Here is a 14058-nt window from a genome sequence, read left to right on the forward strand (position 1 = left end):
CCAAACAATTGTTATTTATAATTCAGATAAAGGATAAAGCCAGTGTCAATCACCCTTCTAGTTTAGTTTTATTCAAAACAAATTTCTGATGATCTGTTATGTAATAAGATATGCAACTGGCCATTCAACCAGCATTTGATGAACTATTTACATATTTCAACGTGACAGATGTTCATTATGAACAGCTTGAGAGACATGACACCAATGTTACTATGCTTGGTCAGTATCTTGGTATGATCTGGAGGTATTTATTCTCCAATACCCCTTTTAAAACACATTTCCAGGAAATTCAGTGTCTGAAGTCACTTGAGGTGGTTCCCACGTGTGTTTGATAGAGTTGAAGTTCAGATCAACTAGACCAGAATAAAGAATTATAAAAGATAAGATGTACTTAAAATATGCAGTATTAATGCTGCCACCCAGTAGGATGTAAAGATTGGTAAGTCCATTAATGCATACTCTTGGGCTACAGTTACAAGCAAACTGTTTTGTACCTTGCATTAAGTGGAATGCACTTTATTGAGCACTTAGCACACTTGTCTGGGTAGTGGGTCAGAGCACGCTCTGACAAAGGTACAGTAAGGCGCTCCTTCCCTCCGCTAGCCCATGGGAGGTCCTTGGGCAAGACCAAGTACCCATTTAGCCCCCCGTGTCAGGGTTACGATGAAGTCATGGAAGGCAGGTGATGGATGAGTGCGAGGCAACTGACATAGTGTCATTAATGGCGCAACACTCAATCTGGCCAGGCAGAACGGTCCTGTATGGACACTGCTCCTATAGCAAGTAATTGCAACTGCAACCTACTATAGGTATCATTTTGCAAAGACAACCCTATGGCAAGCCAAACTAAAAAAATATGTCAGATAACAGCGTGAATGGGGTTTCCAGAACTTCGGGAAACTCCTCGCTCGGTAGGGGAAGTCATGTGCGACAGGTGACACCAGACTGTCATCAAGCGACTGTCAGCAACAGAAAAAAAACTAAGAATTGGAACTTGAAATGTTCGAACAATGCTGCAAAAAGGTAAATTAGAGAACATTAAAGAAGAAATGAAAAGAATGAAGACAAACATACTCGGACTTTCGGAGGTGAGATGGAAAGGAGCAGGCAGTATAACATCAGATGAGTTCACGATTCTATACTCAGGAGGTGATGACCATCAAAGAGGGGTTGGCATAATATTGGATGTGGAATGTGCAAAGGCCCTGAAAGGTTTCTAGTGTGTCAACGATAGATTCATGGTTCTAAAACTTAGTGGAAAACCATTTGACATTGGCATTATTCAAACTTACGCTCCAACTGCAGACAAAGTCATGACAGAAATTGAAAGATTTTATGAAGACATTGAAAAGGCAATGAAACAGCTAAAATCACAAGATATTAAGATCATTATGGGAGACTTCAATGCAAAGGTTGGAAAGAACAAAATAGACAAAACAGTGAGACCATTTGGAATCAGAGAGCTAAATTAAAGAGGAGAGAGACTTGTTGATTGGTGCAAAGAGCATGACATCGCTGTAATGAATACTTGGTTCAAGAATCACCCAAGAAGATGTTGGACATGGAAAAGCCCTGGAGACAGAGTGAGAAACCAAATTGACTTTATCTTGATGAAAAAACGATACCATAACTCCATAACATCATGCAAATCTATGCCAGGTGCAGACTGCAGCAGTGATCACATCCCAGTCATAGCAACCATGGTAGTCAAACTGAAAAAGTTAAAGAAATCCAAAAAAGAATCAAGACTACAACTGAACCTTTTAGAAGAAGAGCTGAAGAAGAAATACATCGTATGTGTGAAGAATAAATTTGATATCCTTGACAGTTTGAATACTGCTGAAGAAAAATGGCAAAAAATGAAGGAAAGCATCCACGAAGCTGCTAAAGAACATATTCCTACTACCAGAAAGAGTAAACAAAAAATGGATTACTCCAGAAATCCTTAATCTAATGGAAGAGAGAAGAAAAGCTAAACCTAATAAGGAAAAATACCAAAAAATAGACAGACTTGTGAAGAAAAAATGCAATGTTGCCAAGGAAGAATGGATTAACACCCAGTGTACAGAGATTGAAAATAACAAGGTAAAAGATAGCAAATATATGCATAAGAAAATTAGTAAAGTGACAGGAAAGACTCCATCAGCAAAAACAGGATGCTTAAAATCTAAGAATGGAGAAATTTTGATGGATAAAAAAGATATACTTAACAGATGGTCAGAATATATTGGGGAAGTATATAACGACAACAGAAGCCCAACCCCACACATAGAAATAGACACAGAAGGCCTTCCATTTATGCCTGATGAAGTGGAACATGCAATGAAGAAGATACATAAAGGCAAAGCAGCTGGTCCAGACGACACACCCATTGAACTTTCATTAGCCCTAAAAGAAGTGGGAATCCAGGAAGTGACAAAATTACTGAACACTATTTATGACACGGGTGAAATATGGAAAGACTTTAAAAAATCAGTCTTTATCGCATTGCCAAAAAAGCCTGGAACAACTGACTGTGAACAGCACAGGATAATTAGTCTAGTCTAATGAGTCATCTTACCAAGGTTCTTTTAAGAGTGCTCATGTCTAGAATGAGGAATAAGATAAGACCAGAGATTTCTGATGCTCAGTTTGGATTTATAGCCGATAAAGGCACTAGAAATGCAATTTTCGCTCTAAACATGTTCATGGAAAGATCACTGGAAGTACAAAAGGATTTATATCTATGTTTTATTGATTATTCTAAAGCCTTTGACAATGTGAGACATGGTGACCTATTCGACATGTTGTCAGACCTGAACATCGATGCTAAAGATCTAAGAATCCTTAGAAACCTTTACTGGCAGCAAATGGCAGCTATCAAAATTGAAAATGAATTGAGTGAATATAGACCAATTGAAAGAGGGGTGAGGCAGGGATGTGTATTTTCACCCGGATCTTTTTAACTTATACAGCAAAATAATCCTACGAAACATCAATGAACATCAGGGAATCAAAGTAGGTGGATGCAATATCAACAGCTTGCGCTACGCTGATGACACAGTCCTTATTGCGGACTCCGAACGAAATCTACAGACTCTCCTCACAACAACAGTAGACGAGAGTGAAGAAAAAGGCTTGCAGTTAAACGTAAAGAAAACAGAGTGCATGGTTATCCCAGAACAATCAATTACACCCACATGTAGCATAACCAGCAAGGACGTGAGAATAAAACAAGTCGAAAGCTTCAAATATGTTGGATATACTATAACATCAAATGCAAAGAGTGACACAGAAATAAAGAAAAGAATTGCAATGTCCAAGGATACTTTCTATAAAATGAAGTCCATATTCACAAACAGGAACATAACAAATGTCACTAAAATTAACACCTTGAAATCATATGTATGATCTGTTCTCTTATATGGCTGTGAAAGCTGGACACTGAACAAAGATACAGAGAAAAGATTAGAAGCTGCTGAAATGTGGTTCCTTAGAAGTATGCTAAAAATATCATGAACTAAAAGAAAAACAAATGTGGAAGTCACGGAACTGGCAGGATACAAAAGGTCCCTTATGAAAACTATAAGAAAGAGACAAATGGAATTTCTAGGACACATCTGTAGGAAGAATGGGATAGAGAAACAGATGCTATGTGGAAAAACAGAAGGGAGGAAAAGCAGAGGGTGTCAAAGAACTAAATATATCGACAGCCTCAATAACTATGTCACCAAGAACTCAATGAGCAACATTGAGTTGATAAGGAGGATTGACAACAGAGAAGTCTGGCATGCCATGGTCGTCGATGTCTGCCGCAGATTTGACACATGAAGAAGCATACTTGTGAAATGTGTTTATGGTCATTCACTGATAAAACATATTGTAGCTGTGAATATCCAGTTCAGTCTCTGAACAGGGATCCTATGACTGCAGGCAAGTCAGATCCAATACAGTGTTGGTTTGCTTCTATTACTGATAACAGGTATGTACATCTTCTATCAATAATATAAACAGATATTGAAAAACTGTTAGTGTAGAAACAATTCAACATTCTGCTAAAGACACCCAAGGCTGATGTGAATTACCATACATAACTGTATGGTCTGAATGAGCAATCATCCATTTCAGACCCCATGACTTATCATTATGTGACCACTTTTTATGACAACAAACCAAGAGAGGTGACTGGCAAGTTAACAGTGAGATTTGTCCTGTGGTAACTACATCACTAACTGCATGTAAACAATTTAAAATTTAAAGTTAAGCAAAATAATTGAACTTAATAAGGAAATTTAAATAAGACTGTTTAATGACTGCAAATTATCATCCTTATACATTGATATGGAACACCTGCATAATTGACCATTTCACAAACCTGTGCATGCATGAGATGAAAATTCTGTACATTTGTTTGAGTTAGAACAGTAAATCCTAACACCTTAGTATCAAACAAATTGGTTTCATTGACTGTTGCATTTTCTTTAATAGCAACCATATACCAACTGCATAGTCACTCACCCTTATAAACTTGCATATCTACATATGTATATGATTATATACAAATGCAGAGAAATTTTATACCTTATATCCCTATAACATGTACAAGTCTACTACAAATTGTTGTAACAGAAACACAAAATCCACATACCTAGGACTGAAGAAATGGAATTTAAAACTTACATGACTCAAACATTAAATATGCCACCAGTAAAAAAACAATTACCATAGCAAGAATTTATTCAATTGAAGATATTACAAGACAACAGAAAAGTTAGAACTACATAAAGGATAGATGTATTTTTAAAACCATGAATTTTAAGATCTAAAAGTACACAAATATACATAGAGTAGTGTATATACATATATGTATAGAACATAAAATAGTAAAATGAAACAGACATTAAGCAATTTAACAGGAACAAAATTGTCCTTAAAACACACTGTACACGACTGTTCTTTAGTAAGCAGCATATATATATATATATCTCAAACAGAAAAACAGCAACTGGAAGTTAAACTAATAATGTTTAGTGTTAGGTTTGTAGTTATTTACTGATGATCAGTTTTCACAGAAAAAAGCAATAACATTTACTTTGTTGTCCTTTTATGTTGCCACATTTTATCATGAAGTTACAGTGCTTAGATCTGTAGGTATAACAAATAGCTTATAATATTAAAAACAACTTAGTAATAACATAGGACTTTCAAATATCACCAAAGTATCTTCTGACTTTTGAGCATCCTTGCTGTTTATTGAATTATATGAGCAACTGACTAAAAACATATATAACACTGCTTATTAAGATATAAACTTTCAACTCTATCTAGAAAGTGAAGGTTACCTTACTTCATTCATAGTAAATGGTAATATAACACTGAATAGACTTATTTACATGGCCTAAAATTTACAATTTGTAAGGTATTGTTTAATGTTTTTCTCATCTAAAAACTCTGACCTCTTAAACAATGCACAATATGAAAGTATTAAAAAGTCCAATGAAAGCAGGAATACGAGTTACTTGCAAAATACAATAATGACAGAACAATGAAATAAAACTGTTTTATACAATAAAACAAAATACTTCTAATAGTGGCAGAACACATAAATAACGTTTTAGCCAGACATAACAGATACAAACTGAAAAAACATTATGACAATGAAAGAGAGCTACATTAAAACCATGAGTGGTTTTCAACAGTATTATACAGAATTTCTATAATCTAAAAGTTATTATTATGCTATCAAATCCTGTGATAACAAGCATATCAAACATAAATTTCAACCAAAGGTCTGAAGTCAGATTTTGAAATAGTTACCCTTCGATAAGGCAATGTGCCAAAAACTACTGCAAGAATGAGAAAGAAAACCTTGCTGATAAAAATCACAAAATATCAAACATTTTTTTATCAATTATTATAGTAACTTACTTCATTGCTTTAGTCGATTATTATCTTGATTTGAGAGTGTTTTTTAAACTCTCAAACAGGTGACTTGGAACCAGTTTTCCCTCATACACAATTTTAATAAGATATCTGATAATTTTGCTACAAAATAAAATATTACCATTAATTTTACACTCTTTGGAAAACTTACTAGAAACTATTTTTTTATTTCTTCATAATAACTATTGTAATTCATTTCTGAATCTGCTTACGAAGCAATATGTTTTGTAAGTAGCTGGGTACAAGCTTTAAAATCAGTTCAATCTATATACACTGTCACACATTCACTTCCACAATAATAATACCTTGTGACTTTTTTTGCAAGCTACGTACAGAAGCAATTCCTCAAGTGGCAAAAAACAAAACCAAGACAAAAGCACTCGTACAGATGTAATCATACACTACTTTATCTTATGATATTTTACTCATTGTTCTCAGAATAAAGTTTAGTTTCCATCAGCTTGTGCCTTAATTAATCGCACATTGGATGTTTTGTATCATTCAATAAAACAAAATAATTATTTAACAGATCAAGACAGAACAACATCTCCCCATTAAAATATAAATTGTTCTGTTATTTTAACATTGGAGAAGCAAAAAATGGCTGTCGAGTTTTAGAGTTTCCTCCTCGCAGACTAGATGGGTTTCTGTAAAATACAACAAATCAAGTTACATAAGAAAATTATAAAGTAGTTCTCCCACAATTAATGTCCTATAATTTAAATTTTTAAACCATAAATTAACTACAAAATTAATTGCTTCACTTCTTTTTAAAAGTAGCTTCAACATTATTTCATTAACTCTTTCAGCACAGTCTCGGTTTATGGAATCAGCCTTACAACTATTTTGTGATTCTTAAAGTTTATGCTATAACTAATTAAATTTTGATTTTAAGAACAAATCTTTATGCAATAGAATATTTCTCATTTGAGCTCTTTATAACCACTAGATAATAATGAAATATATTTTTAAAGACACCATACATTATCTTATTTTTCACTATTAAAATATGTACGGGTTCATTAAATGCAAATATGTTTATAACTGCCATAAAAATTAGGAAATTAATATAAATCATGCTTTTTTTCATTCCATAACGACTACAGATTATAACACAAAAATACAAATGTATAGTCAATATAGCTTAAATCTTATAACATATCTTTATTTTATTAACATACTTTTATTATATTGACCTAACAGCCATGCCTGGCTAACTTGTTACTATATCCAAGAATATAAAATATAAAACTTGTCTTGGTTGTGCTTTAGTGGATTGGTAAAAGTATTTCATAAAACAAATATTTCTGTTTTAATACATTATACACACACACATACACATCATTACTATTTACAGTTACTTATTAAATTTACTTAAACTTATTTCCCTTAAAATATAGAACAGTATATAAGTAGAGTAAACAATATCTTATAGTTACAAACTTTGTACTTGTTTGATGCTTACCATAGGTTACTAAAGCCTTATCAAAATTTGCACATGGAGTTAGGAAACAAAATTTAAGTTTTATAAATACATTTTGAAATAACCAAAAATCGTAAATTACTGTAACAAATACCACAGTATTCCACTATCACTTATCAAAATTAGTAACTAAGCTGTATTTGGGTCTAACAAAAATATGAAATATGAGGTCACAGAAGCTACCTTTAATTTTCAAATCTAAGCTTTACAAGAATGAGTTTGGTACCTGAATAATACAATTATGGTCAGAAAGCCACTAGGCAGACATTCTGAGCTTTTGATTGGTTGTTCACACATGGTAGACAGAAGTGTATGTAAGCACATCTTTCCAAAAATGAAAAGAGGTGAGCAGAGACACTGTGCTTGATTCAGTACATGTTCTGATATCTCAGCAAATAGAAAAGATAGAAGGTTCTTATTTGATATTCTAGCCTGTCAATGTCAGTAATTTGTAAGAAACCAGACATTATGATGTATTTGGACATCATAAACATTTAATTTCAACCAATGCTGAATCCAGCATACCATATGAAACAAAAATTAACATACAATTGTGTTATTTTATTATTTACTCTGAAATTAAGAAAATAAAGTGTATAATACTAAATTTTGATACCAAACTTACATATAAATTCATAAAATTGTAGATCAATGACATTTTGAATGCAACTCCAACATAACACAAACTGGCCTTTAACCAAAGTGAATGGGGTTAAAGTGTATTTAATACTTATTAATAAACTGATCATCTAACAGTTTTTTAGAACTTGAGAAATTTTTACACAACACAAAAACTATCAGGTCATTCCTTAAGTAAAGTCTGATTTTAGGTTCAGAAAAAGAGAGGATTAAAATGCTTTCAAATGTTATTTAATCAATAATGTATGCTCCATTATTATTAATTACTTCCTGCCAACAATTCACAAGCTTCTGAATACCACCTATAAAATTATTGTGGTTTAGAGGAAAAGAATGTAGAGAGAGAAGTTTTGACATATTCATGTGTTCCAAGCTCTTTTCCATCAAGATAGTTCTACAAACTTTGTAACAGATGATAATCAGATGGGGCAAAGTCTGGAGAATAAAGAGGATACGGAAATTTCCCCAGTCTATCTATCTCTTCAATCTTTGTAGATGTGATCCTTGCTGTATGGGGCTGTGCATTATCCTAGTGAAACACAACACCTTTACAACTGATCAAAGCAGGACTTTTCTTTCATTGCAAAATTCAAGTGCTCTAACTGTTGACAATAGAAGTCTGATGTAATTGTTACATTAAGTGGTAGCAGCTCAAAGTGGAGTGTGTTTTCTTATAGCAAAGCCACATTAGGCTATCTACTGAGCCCACCAAGGGGAATCAAACCCCTAATTTTAGCATTGTAAATCCGAAGTCATACCGCTGTACCAGTTGGGGGTCTCAAAGTGAATCACACCAACAATGTTCAACCGAATGCTTAACAAGACTTTCCTCTGTGAAGGTCCATTCTGGGCTGTGATTTAGCCAGCCTACCTGCACTGAGCCATTGTCTGCTGCACTTAACATTTTTATAAAATATCAATTTTTATCTCAAGTCACTAACCTGTCCAAAAAAGGTGAGTTACATTGGCTTCTGTCAAATCATGGGGGAACCCATTCTCCAAGTTTTGACACCTTTCCAAACTATTGCAGATGACAGTAAGCTGTTGAATAGGTTAAATTAAGCTTCTGTGCTAGTTCAACTGTTACAGCACAATCTTCATCAAGTGCATACAGCAACAAGCCATCATTAAATTCAACAGGATGACCTAAACATGGCACATCACTTAAGCTGTAGTCACCTGATCTGAACTTCTGAAACCACCTTCGACATTTTCTTTCACTGAAAGACTCCACACCATAAACACCTTAAATGTTTCATGTAGTTTTTGCTGCACTATTGACTTTTTTTAAACTTGAAGCATTATATGCCTAATGTGCTTCTCAGATACATCCATCTTCATAAGGGTTTATTTGATTAATGATCTGGGAAAGTGGAGTTAGGTTAGTTTATTTAATTTGTCTGAACATTTTATACAAGCATTATCATGCTTTCTACAAGGACAGGAATGTGCTTCTCAGATACATCCATCTTCACTTTAATGTAGCACAACTACTTAATATTTTGATTTGAATACATACAGAGCATTTGTAAAGCCACTGTGTAGTTTTGTAATCATATTTTATTCAGTCTATTTCAAGCCAGCAACTGATAGTGGTGTTTAGAAACAAAATAAGAAGGATCCAGGCCTGTATTGATGCCAATGGGGGTCACTTTCAACATTGTTTATAATTGTCATTCATATTTACCTCCTGTATTTTATATTGAAACATGTTAGTTAATAAATATACAAATGCACGGTGACTTTTTGCACACCCTGTAGAACATGTACTAATATAGTGAATACTTGTGATTAAATACACATTATTAATCTTGCCAAGATAGGTCTTTCCCTAAACATATTTTTGTGTGTCACTGGCTATGTTGTATGCAGTACTGATTCAAATTACATATTTGCAATATTAAAATACAAATTCTATAGTTCTGTATGTATTGGGAACTCTAATTATAGATAGTAACAAAAGCTAGAATATAAAATAAACTCTCTTCGTTTCTATTTGCCAAAATATCACTCATACTGAATCAAAGAGTAGACCTGCTCTCTTCTTTTCACTATTGGAAATGACATGTGAATAACCAATCAAAAGTTCAGAATACCCCTTTACACATTTAATATTATTATATTGACCTTACAGCCAGAATATCATGAACTGCATTGATCACGTTGATTTTTGGATATATTCATAATATATAACATTAAAGCACAGTTTATTATATTAGTTAATTCAAATAACTATTTCTTATTAATTCAGGATCTTCTACTAAATATTTTGAGGCAATGCTGATGTACCCCTCCAAGGCACCTCCAATGAGTTAGTTTGGTGTCTTACTGCAAAATGTATAGTAATGTCAAATTCAATATTTTCCTAAACACTAGTACTGCCTTAAAATAAAAAAAACACATTGAATATCAACCATCATTAATACATTGTGTAAGCCACATAAATTAAATTAACAGCAACAGAACAAAAAAGGAAAACATAATAGTCTAAAAGGCAACCTCTCACACATATCTACCTGGGGGTTAGAGGTGTTTTCCCTAGTAAAACCCCACCACTTCTCTTAGACCAGGAGCCTTGACGTGTTCCACTTGACAGAGGACCCAAGATGCTTCCCTCAGGAGCTGTTGAAATTAGAAACAAATCATGTAATATTGACAAAACCTAAAAATAGGCTTATGTTATGACAAGCATTCATTTCACATACATGGATGGGAAATGTATTGAATTAGCATATCAAATATTATTAGTTTTAAAATCTTGAGGCTTAATATTAAATAGAAAGACAAGGCATAACACATAGGGTGAGACATTGAATAGTAGTGATAATATAACTACTTCCCTAGTTGGTTTATACATAGCGTATGACATGTAAGTTGATTGTAAAAAGTCAGTCAGATGAAAACCTAATACTGGGGAAGCAAAACTTTCAGAGCTTGAAGAAGTTGCAAACAAAATGCACAGTTGCACAGGGAGACAGAGGTAAGTTTTGTGGACTATAAATGGGGCTAAAATCAAAAGCTTGGTAACATTATTTAACATTTCACATCACATTTCTTTGCACATTAAATGCAGTCTATAAAATAATAAATTATAATATTTCAAGCATTTAAGTGTTCTTTACTCGTACAGTTGGGTCACTGATATCTTAAAGCCTGTGATTTATGACTGGCCATAATAGGTTCTCGGGCTTATGGCTACATACGTTGCAAACATTTCTCTCACCTTCCTAATTTGAATGTATACATTACAAAAAACAATAAAAATATGGAATCATTTACCAAAAATATTTATATTTAAAAATTAGAAAGGATTAGTGCCACTAACAAAATATGATTTCACAAAACAATTAACACTAATTACAAGACAGATGATTGGTAATTAATAACAGAACATATTAGCAATTACTTATTATGACTGCCCACTCTTAAAACGTGTGTTATAAAATAAATTAATTTGTGCTTATTTCTTCATGACAAAATATATTCTGTTATAAAGATTCAGTTCTCAAGGAAATACTTTTACAAATATATCAATCTTGAACCAGTATTAAACAAAGTAAACAGTATGTTTGAAAGGCCTTGAAAACACAAATCACAAAGTTTTATGGCAACTTTTCTGATAAAAATAACAATGATATTATGAAACTTTAAGTGTACCTGGCTTAGACTCTGGAGTTTTTGGTACGTTAGGGTACACATCGTCACTTTCAACGTTAACAAACTTTTCCCAGTAATCACTGGGTACGTTTAAAAGTTTCTCCATAACCTGAAACACAAAATATAGTATATATCTGCAAAAAACACTGGCTTACATAACTCTTTATAGCTTGAAACATTAGTGAAATTTGAATAATTTGAAGTGAGAAACCATTATATTCTTTATCCATTTGAACACTGCAAAAACAAGAACATATTCTAACGCAATTTGTATTGCAACTAAAATTTCTCCAAATAGTAAAAGAAAAAAGTACAACTACTAAACTTACTATGAAGTAAAATTTAGTATCTTTGTTCTATAGCCTGCTTTATATACCCATATAAACAAGCTTATGTTTAACAGTCTACAATTCCTGTCAATACAAACAGACACTTAAAAGAATTAGATAATTTCTTAAAATTTCCTACACAGATTAGTTTTGTGCATACATATATATAATCTTACAAACAGCAATGAATACTTGTGAAGATGTACTAATTTATTATTCACAACATGGCACAGTAACACTACCATGGCTGTGTTCAAATATTAATAATGATTTGAGAAAACTATTTGCTTAGCCTATATTAAAGCAAACCTATCAAATAGTTGATTAATTTCAGTGCTGTGCTAAACAAGTCTATTTTATACCACATTCAGCTACAATGACTTACAAGATGCTGTTTTTTTGTCTCAGCAAACATTTCAGCTGGTGATGGTTCTGGTGATGAGAAACCAATCAGTGTTGGACCAAACACTTTTGCTAAGTTTGACAATGGCATCTTCACTTCTGGAGTCTCTGAAATTCTAACAAACAGTTCACATTCCCTAAAAGTTCTCAAATGATAAAATATGCCGAAAAAGGTGCACATTGTTTAACAATGGATAATTTGGTGAATTTCTCTTTCACGTAAAAACTTTACACTCTTACTTCCATAGACTGTATATAGGGTGACATCTACAACATGTATCCCACATGTTTTTGACAAGTATTTTACTTTTAACATAACAAACCTTCAAAAAAGAAACCTTAATTTAAACTACAGTAAATTTTAGTGATTATTCTAAACAATATAGACGTATTAGCACAAATTCATAGTAACATTGCAATTTAAACCAGAGACTGACTTTCAGTTTTAGTAACAGCTGATCAGCATGCAGTTTCCCCTTGTGGATCTTTAGTTCTTAGTTTTGGCTTCTACTGAAATCTATGTTAATGAAGTAACTTTCACCAACACACAATCTTCAGAATATTAAAATACTTTTGATTATCAAATAATAATGATGTAATAAAGTGTCTTCATCCACATAATTAATCATGAATACTAATACTTAACCCTAAAATTATCAATTTGTTTTTGTACCATCCATTGTGTGAAGTAATTTTAGGTTTCTTACAATACTTATGTAAAGAACAGACTTTACAGTAATTTTGTTACAATTTTCTTTGCACGTTGTTAAGGACAATTTAGAAAAATGTTTAAATTTCTAATGAAGCCTATATAGCATCCCCTCCTCTCCACTTGTAACTCTAAGGTTGAAAACTTTACTTTCATTTGACTATTTAATACAAGTGTAGGATAGGGATAGTTGCTCATAAACCCACATTGCACAAGAACATCCACAAGTGATTGGATGGAATCTCATCTGATGTATAATATTTATTGTAAAATGGATTTTAGTTTCTTTAAATAAGATATACTTAGGACAATACTGATAGCTTGAAAGATGGAACTCGTATCCATGTCTCACATTCTGATAAATGTCAGCTGATAAGTGACCCTCAGTTTTAGTAAAAAAGTGATTAAAAAATCTGCTTTTTTATATAGAAAATACTTGAAATCTTTACTAAAAGTCTACCAAAATTTATGAAGATACATATGCTGTATCAAAAGTTATTGTGTAAATGTATAAATGAATTTGTGTATACCATACTAAGCCTGTTAAGAAAGGGTTAAAGTCATCACATGGTAAGAGGAAATGAAACTAAAGCTTCCTGAAGTGTAAGGAGTTTTCACACCAACCCAGAAAATTATTTCTGCCCCAGACTAAAACAAGTCACATTCTTTAGTACTATGAACAAACAAACCTTTGGAGATGAATAATCAAATATGCTAATGTGTCTCGGTTAGGTTGTGGAAGTTGACTGACTGCTTGATACAGAACACTTAAACTGTCTTGTAGATCAGTCATTTCTACATAAAACAAGGGAACTTAATTAATACAATGCTTATATTCCACTAATAACATGCAAGGTATGGAAAGTATTTGTGTCTCTTACTTTAATATTACTTAAATTTCAAAGAAAGTGTTTTGT

General features: G+C 32.7%; 2 protein-coding genes across 2 annotated transcripts in view; one reads left to right on the plus strand and one right to left on the minus strand.

The window, feature by feature from the left end:
• Positions 1-1953: 1953 nt before the first annotated feature.
• On the plus strand, positions 1954-2547 carry LOC143251615 (uncharacterized). Its single transcript, XM_076502884.1, has one exon. The coding sequence runs from the start codon at positions 1954-1956 to the stop codon at positions 2545-2547; it is 594 nt and encodes a 197-aa protein (XP_076358999.1).
• A 2151-nt stretch (positions 2548-4698) lies between these two features.
• The window catches only part of tum (Rac GTPase activating protein tumbleweed), a 34280-nt gene continuing 24920 nt past the window's right edge, over positions 4699-14058 (minus strand). Inside the window, exons 12-16 of the mRNA XM_076504842.1 lie at positions 13831-13936; positions 12416-12548; positions 11702-11810; positions 10561-10666; positions 4699-6569 (exon numbers count right to left, since the gene is read on the minus strand). Coding sequence (XP_076360957.1) covers positions 6497-6569; positions 10561-10666; positions 11702-11810; positions 12416-12548; positions 13831-13936 — 527 coding nt within the window. The 3' untranslated portion in view covers positions 4699-6496. The remainder of the gene's footprint in view (positions 6570-10560; positions 10667-11701; positions 11811-12415; positions 12549-13830; positions 13937-14058) is intronic.

The sequence above is a fragment of the Tachypleus tridentatus genome, chromosome 6 (assembly GCF_004210375.1).
Source record: "Tachypleus tridentatus isolate NWPU-2018 chromosome 6, ASM421037v1, whole genome shotgun sequence".
Classification (NCBI taxonomy): Eukaryota; Metazoa; Arthropoda; class Merostomata; order Xiphosura; family Limulidae; genus Tachypleus; species Tachypleus tridentatus.

What these genes read in the sequence shown, in the direction of transcription:
- LOC143251615 (XM_076502884.1), top strand. Translation starts at nt 1,954, where the DNA reads ATGGAAGAGAGAAGAAAAGCTAAACCTAATAAGGAAAAATACCAAAAA.